We start from the raw sequence: 7,043 nt of genomic DNA, 5'->3' as shown, positions 1-7,043 counted from the left end.
AAGTACTAAAGAAAATCGTAGTAAATTGTCTTTTAGTTTTTGTGGTTTAAAATAGTTATGTTTTCACTCCTTGCTTTTATCCTTAAAGGTAAACTTTAGATCTTTATTTAGGCTTGTGTTAAAATGTAAAAAAATGTTCAACGTTTAATTTAGACATGATGTAAACTATCCGTGGCGCATGCAGCTGATGTTCAAGGGACTTTGGTTATAATGCTGATTGGTCCGATTTATATTCACCCCGACCGCCTTCCCATGACCACTGTAGGGGGAGTTAAACTGGGGCTGAGCAGTTGGACTATATCCCGGCATAGTTGAAACCGCCGGCATGGAGCAGTTGTATATGCCAGGCGGAGGAGGCAATCTACAACTTCCTGGATTATTCAACAGATTGTTAAAATCCACAGCCGTTCCTGCAGGATATCGCCTACTGCTACTTCCATTCAGTTTGTCCGGCTTTTCCTTCTGCTTCGGTTTCGGAGGAACTTTCTCCAGCTGAGAAGGGGAGCTGCCGCTGCAACAGCGACCGCACGGACTGCAGCAGTGATTGCAGCAATTATGACACCCATTGCAGCAGTTCGCGCAGTAGTAATAGTATCCGTTGCAGGGACTATAGTGCCAGGTATAAGGACATGAGTTCCAGCAGGCGGTGTTTCCGGAATTCGCGGGACAAGGGGGCGCTGCCGTGGATCTGTTTACTCTATGGAAGAAATTCAATGGATAAATAGGTAAGTGTATATTGTATTCGTTGAAAAGTTTGTAAAAGGTAAATGGAAGATAGCCCAGTCAATCTAGATATTTCCCTATGAACGTCGATATTCCTGAAACTATAAAAGCCAGAGAATGACAATTTAGCATGCAGAATGTGTTAAGTTATCAACAGTTATTCTGCCAACAATTATCGACTCATAAAATATTTTCCGAATCGAACCAATATTTTAGAAAATATTTGCATAAGTGTACATTTTGGACATTTAAAAATTGGAGTTGCAATTTGGCAGATGGCTCAACCTTGAACCCATTTTTTTGAAATTGATAAACTAAGTTTTCCTTCTTGTTTTAATTTCAAAGATTCCTTATTTTCTAAGACTACTTACTCAGGTAAGTTGGCAGAGCAGCTGCAGCTGCGCATTTCCGGTTTTGGCGAAGGTGCAGGACATTGACCTTTGCAACCGCACGGACAGCCAGAATCTGCAGCTTGGGGCGTTTCGATATCCACGGAAGTTGTCGTTGGAGGTGTTTCACTATCGACTACCTCGTTGGAGTTCTGCGCCTTAGAACTCGGCAGGCTCATCTTGGACTTGCCTCCCAAATTAATTGATCCATGCGTTTTCCTGTTATTTTTAGCAGCCGGCTTTCCCTGCTTTTTGGACTTTCCCTTAGGCATCAGGAGATGGCACCACTTCTGCAGATCACACGGAGGACAGGAGTCGGTGACACTGCAATAGATACGGAAAACATTACCGCATATTTAATTATATAGTGTTGGAGGAAAGAAAGAATGATGTGTGTGGAGTGGTGAAATGCTTATGAGTTTGATTCTGCCTCAATAGAGCTGACATTAAACTCACCGGTTAAGGAGCTTCGAGCATTCCCTAGAGTCTTTCATCTTCTCCGGAGGCGGACATTCCCCTTCTTCAGCTACATAATAGGGATAATATTGATTGTTAGGATCGAACCGCGTGCAGTAGCATTTCACTGGTTGATCAGCAGGCGATCCTGCCGTTGATTTTTTACTTGATATCCCTTCAGATTTTTTACTCGTTTCAGGCCTTTTCTTCGATACGTTTCGTGCTCCAACAGAATGCGATCTTTCATTATTTTGGCGTGTCTGACCGTAAGAGGAATCCAGAACAAAGGTCGCATTCAAGGGACAATCGGCGATATTATAAGGAAAGTACTGATTGGATGGATCAAAACCCATGCCCACACTCTGTTGAATATAGGGTACATGCGATTCGGGTTGTTTAGAGTGGTTTGAGGGTGCCCCCATTGAAGGATTTGGTTTTCTTGAGTCTGGAGACCTTCTATCACTTCGACCCACAGATGGCTTAGATTTGGGAAGTGTTCTAGGATCAGGATTTCTCTCGCCAACGTTATTTGAAAATTGCCGATTGTTATGTTCAATTCCCAGCTCATTGAAAACTGTAGTTCTTCTGAACTCGGATGGCTTATCCAAACGACCTCCTCTCGACTCATTCCGCTGTCTTGGGGACTTTGACCTGGTAACATCTTGATGCACTTCAACTGAAGGTGACATAGTTTGAGGAACTTGCCTTGATTCTGGAGAAAGAACTCCCACATTATAGGAATAATTCTGATTGTAAGGTGCAAAGCTGGTTGGTTGTCTTTGCGCTGGAGGTCCCATTGACTTGCTCCTGTTACCAACTTGAGGAACTTGACTCGCATGTGGATTACTTTGGAATTCATGCATTGGAGCTACTGGTTGCTGTGCAACATTGCATGGATAATACTGACTGTTTGGCCCAAAACCCATGCCCAAACCCTGGCAGAGTTGGTTATAAGACGGGCATTGTTGCCCTCCGGAATTTGGCTGATTTTCGCACTGCATAATTTCACCAGTACAGGGATTGAATCCAGATACATGTTTAGTGGGCAAACCGGCCGCCGGAGGTCCCCTTGGATTTCGAAAATCACCCTGACCTGCTACAGATGGCTGAGCCACGGGTAAAACCACCGGTCCAGGGATTCCGAAGTTACCATATTGAGTGGGTGGGGGCATTCCAAATATCATGGGGTTTCCACTCGGTCCGTAGGTGCCATAGCATGGGATAATAGTAGGTTGTCCCGGCTGAAAACCAAAACCTGCTCCTGAAGCTTCGTTAAAACCGGGTCCTAAAGCTCCAAACCCTGTGTTACCATCCTGCCGGAACCCTTCATCACATTGCTGCTCATCGACATCCTTTTCCTTTTCAACCATTCGACATGGATTATCACACTTTTGAGTACATTTATCCGCACACGGATCTTTACATATATCGTCACATGCTGTGCAACTCTTTGAGCGCTTTTTCTTCTTAATTGGCTTTGGCTGCTTTTGAAGAAAACTAGGTGGAATCATATCCGAGAACTTTTGGAACTCCCCAGGAAACACAACGCGGCAATTACGCGAATCAATGGAACAAGATCGCGGACGGCAATTCTGTCTAGGAAAGCAATAACATCTGTTGATGGAAGTAAAGTAGGTAAATTATAGATAATAACCCTTTTAATAAGCTTACCCGCCATGGCAGCTGTTGCACCTCCTTAAAACTCGACATGGATCACACATTTTGAACGTAAAAGTGTGGCCTAAAACTCCTCCTGTTTAACGTTCCACCTTCAATCATGGCCAATTACGAGGAATTCACAAAAAAAACATTAATAATCAAAACTTGTAAAAAAGTAGTCTAAATTATTTGTTGATGTCTTAAACTAAGACTATTTTGATTAAGTTGCAAAGTAAAAATTTAATTTCCACTATTAAAAGATCACTAATCCGAAGGGTAAATAACCCACTATTAAATATATATAAATTAGGAATAGGCCAAAAGCCATGAAGAAACTTTAAAAAGGAGTTAAAGTTGAGAAATATATTTTCTTGTATACATTAAGTATAATACTTATACATGCCTTGTTTTAAACATTGACAAAATTGACAATTCAAAATTTAATGTCATGCCGGAAGGCAAGTTTAAACGGAAGCATTGTATAATTGATTGAACACTCGAACTGCTTTAAAACTGCAAAAATGCTCAATGGCGGGGTCCGAACACAAAGGGCCAGTCCCTATAGGCGAAATGTAAGTCCAGCGAGGAGGACAACCAACCTGGGGACTGATTTGTCACCTGAGCCGACCAATAACCGCATCGAACAGCAACTGTTGCGAGCCCTGGTCCAAAGTCTACCCACTGGTGCGGAAACCAAGAGATCCCTATCCTCCTGCCCACCCACATATCGTCGTGGCAGGCAAACCAGCAGCTGCCGATCCATGGGTACTCCGGAACTATTGACAACGAAGATCAAGACCAGGCCACCGGTTAGATTGCAGGCGGGAATGCCGGTTACACAAGTTTTGGCAAGTGTTCCACCAAGTTCAAAGACCATTGGCTTGAGTAAAAATGCACAGCAGTCTATGGAGGCATCGGTGAAGCGTAGAGCTGAATCTCCAACAGCAAGGGCCAAGGCCAGAAATGAAGAGTTCGAGAAGACACCAGAGATGTTAGGTGGAGTGGCTACTGCCAAAGCCCGAGAAGAAGAGTTTGAAAAGATACCATCCAAGACATCAAAGATATCTGGGGCATCACAAGACGAAAGCAGGGTGAATTCAAAACCGGAAACCCAGGAGAACTCAAGACCGGAAACCCAGGAGAATTCACAGCCGGAAACCCAGGAGAACTCACAGCCGGAAACCCAGGAGAACTCAATACCGGAAACCCAGGAGAATTCCAAACCGGAAACCGAAAAGAATTCTAAGGAGAATAGTCAGGATACTTTAAACAAAAGTTTTCCTGAGAGTGTAGAGGCAAGTAAACCTGAAGAGCCAAAGAAAGCAAAGCCCGTCGAGCAAGTTGAGGTCACCAAACAGCCAGCCAAGGAACAAAAAATACAGAAACCAACGGAGGTTGCCAGCTCTAAGAAATATCCCTGCTTTCGAGGGGAGTATCCCACACGACATCGACCTGTTTCGTGTCAGTGGTTCCAGGCCGCAGTTCCCAATTGCGGCAATATCGTGACCATCTGCGATGAGGAGCAGCAGGTTATGGGCGAGGCGGAATTTGTCACCGCCTGCGAGGTGACCGAGGCTCACTTCCTCAGCATCGATTGTCCAAATGATAATATGAACAATGCGGTCTCAAAGTGTAACCAATCTTATGGTTATTCGCAGCAGCGGCAAAATGGAAATTGTTTTGGATCGCCATTTAGGCAGCAACAATCGCACCATCAACTTTGCTTTCAGCAGCAACCATGCTCGCAGCAGCAACCTTGCTTTCAGCAGCAACAATCCCTGCAACAGCAACCATACTCACAACAGCAACAATGCTTTCAGCAGCAACAACCTTGCTTCCAGCAGCAACAACCTTGCTTCCAGCAGCAACAACCTTGCTTCCAGCAGCAACAACCTTGCTTCCAGCAGCAGCAACCTTGCTTCCAGCAGCAGCAACCTTGCTTCCAGCAACAACAACCTTGCTTCCAGCAACAACCTTGCTTGCAACAAAAACCATCTTGCTTTCAGCAGCAACAGAGAAATTTTGTGCGAAATACACCCAGTTCCAATGGGCAAGGAAGCCCAAGAAGAAATTTCAAGCATGAGGAAATGAATCAGCCTAGCAACTTGCCTGTTTACAATCAACAACAGTCAATGGAACAACCAATTCTTCAGCCACAGCAACAACCAGAACAACAGCAGATGCAACAACCAGAACAACAGCAGATGCAACCACAACAACAGCAACAGCCAGGGGAACAGCAACCGATTGAGGAGAATTTCCTGACCGAAATGCTGGCCGAGGAGCTCAAGAAGCAGATGCTGGAGGCACAGGCCCAGATTGCCCAGGTGCAACTCCAGCTGAACAGTGCCTGTGGGGCCACCAGAGTGCGGCAGATGCAAGTGCTGACCCAGAATGGCGCAGAGATTCCTGGTTGGACCACTGAGAATCAGTTCGTAGGTCCCTTAGATGATGCACTGAACGAGGGATATGCTTTACCCGAGGAAGTTAAGGAAAACGGTGAAGAGGATTACCCGCGGTTTTCCACGCAGTCAGAGCCTAAATATCCAACAGGGATTCCCCATCCCTTGCCATTGGACCCTCAGACCAGATCCCAGGCGGAACCAATGCCGTTTGGCCTATATCCAGTGCCCCTAACGATGCCAAATCAAAATACTTATATTCAGCCAGAGTTTCAGCAATTTCCTGCCCAACTGCAACAGCCACCGACTTTTCTGCCTCAAGAAATGAGTCCTTGTCAGCAAAGTCAACAAATGGGTCCCGGTCAGCAGAACCAACTAATATCTCCTTGTCAGCAGCACTATCAAGTACCTCCTTGTCAGCAGATTCCACAAATGCCTCCTTGTCAGCAGCAGTGTAGGAAACCTCCTTTTCCGCCACAAAAGCCGCCTCCTTGTCAGCAGAAGCCACAAAGATTATTCCACCAGCAACAGCAACAACAGCAGCAGCAACCTGCGCGATCTAGTCAATCAACCCAACTGAATAAGTGTCCTTTTGCCCCACAATTTTGTCCCAGTTGTTGTTGCCAGCGATATGCCCAAATGCGATTCATGATGCCGCGATGTTGGCCACGCTAACAATTTGAGCCCTCTAAAATTTGTAGTGTAACTTACCTTGAGCAGACCAAATTATTGTCTTTTCAAGGTCAGATATCCTACAAACAGAGGTCTCATCAAAAATTTAATTGTGCAATTCTTCCGTTTAAAATTGAGGAAAAAAGAAGTCAATGACGAATAAAGTTCCGATTTTAAAGCTTACAACTTGAGTTTTTTGTCACTTATTCGATCTTATATATTTTAAATTCCAAATTTTTTCAACTTTCAGGGTTTAGAACGAGAAGCTAAGCTGCATGCCCCATTTCATTCAAATTACAGATTTTTGTATTAAAGATATAGTCGGAAGAGAAGCCATCTCTTCGGCAGTTATTTTTACTTAAAAATTTGTAATTTAAATCAAGTGTCCGGCGATTTGCAGAAAAACCACTTCTCATGTTGTCGGCAGAAAATGCATAAATCGAAGGAAATGGTTGGAACAGATAGGCGGCAGAAATTAAAAGAAACTGATGAAAAAGTATGCGGATTATACTGCCCACTGAACTGGTTACTAAAGTGTCCACTACACAAAGGGACTTCCAGGATTGACAGTAAAAGTAAATTAAAAGGGAATTCCTTACCTGGAAAAGTTTTACCCCGAACTTCCTTAACAGGTAAATCATCATCTGATCAAATTAGGATTTAAAACCAAACCAATATAAAATTATCTGGATTTAATAGGTAACAAAGTTTCGGAAGCGAGCCAAATCCAAACCAGACAAAA

At 44.1% G+C, this 7,043-nt stretch overlaps 2 protein-coding genes across 2 annotated transcripts; one reads left to right on the top strand and one right to left on the bottom strand.

Annotated features, from left to right (window-relative positions):
- Nucleotides 1-82: 82 nt before the first annotated feature.
- On the bottom strand, nt 83-3,426 carry LOC108146614. Its single transcript, XM_017272660.2, has 4 exons — nt 3,240-3,426; nt 1,569-3,182; nt 1,095-1,436; nt 83-697 (listed from the first exon to the last, which is right to left on the bottom strand). Exons 1-4 carry the CDS (start codon nt 3,287-3,289, stop codon nt 166-168), a joined length of 2,538 nt encoding a protein of 845 aa, XP_017128149.1. The 5' UTR covers nt 3,290-3,426; the 3' UTR covers nt 83-165.
- Nucleotides 3,427-3,685: 259 nt separating this feature from the next.
- LOC108146583 (putative mediator of RNA polymerase II transcription subunit 12) lies at nt 3,686-6,464 on the top strand. The gene is made up of 2 exons (XM_041708348.1): nt 3,686-4,911; nt 5,089-6,464. The coding sequence occupies exons 1-2, from the start codon at nt 3,749-3,751 to the stop codon at nt 6,302-6,304; spliced, it is 2,379 nt and encodes a 792-aa protein (XP_041564282.1). The 5' UTR covers nt 3,686-3,748; the 3' UTR covers nt 6,305-6,464.
- Nucleotides 6,465-7,043: the final 579 nt, after the last annotated feature.

Source organism: Drosophila elegans, unplaced genomic scaffold (genome assembly GCF_018152505.1).
Source record: "Drosophila elegans isolate 14027-0461.03 unplaced genomic scaffold, ASM1815250v1 contig_208, whole genome shotgun sequence".
NCBI lineage: Eukaryota > Metazoa > Arthropoda > Insecta > Diptera > Drosophilidae > Drosophila > Drosophila elegans.
Note: the sequence above shows the minus strand (reverse complement) of the source record. Positions and strands in the feature narration are given on the sequence as shown.

What these genes read in the sequence shown, in the direction of transcription:
- LOC108146614 (XM_017272660.2), bottom strand. Translation starts at nt 3,289, where the DNA reads ATGTGTGATCCATGTCGAGTTTTAAGGAGGTGCAACAGCTGCCATGGC. An exon ending in TGCAACAGCTGCCATGGCGG is followed by an intron (nt 3,183 to 3,239) that starts GTAAGCTTATTA and finishes TTCCATCAACAG; the next exon opens with ATGTTATTGCTTTCCTAGAC. An exon ending in TGCTCTGCCAACTTACCTGA is followed by an intron (nt 698 to 1,094) that starts GTAAGTAGTCTT and finishes TTTCTTCCATAG; the next exon opens with AGTAAACAGATCCACGGCAG.
- LOC108146583 (XM_041708348.1), top strand. Translation starts at nt 3,749, where the DNA reads ATGCTCAATGGCGGGGTCCGAACACAAAGGGCCAGTCCCTATAGGCGA. An exon ending in CAAAATGGAAATTGTTTTGG is followed by an intron (nt 4,912 to 5,088) that starts ATCGCCATTTAG and finishes ACCTTGCTTCCA; the next exon opens with GCAGCAACAACCTTGCTTCC.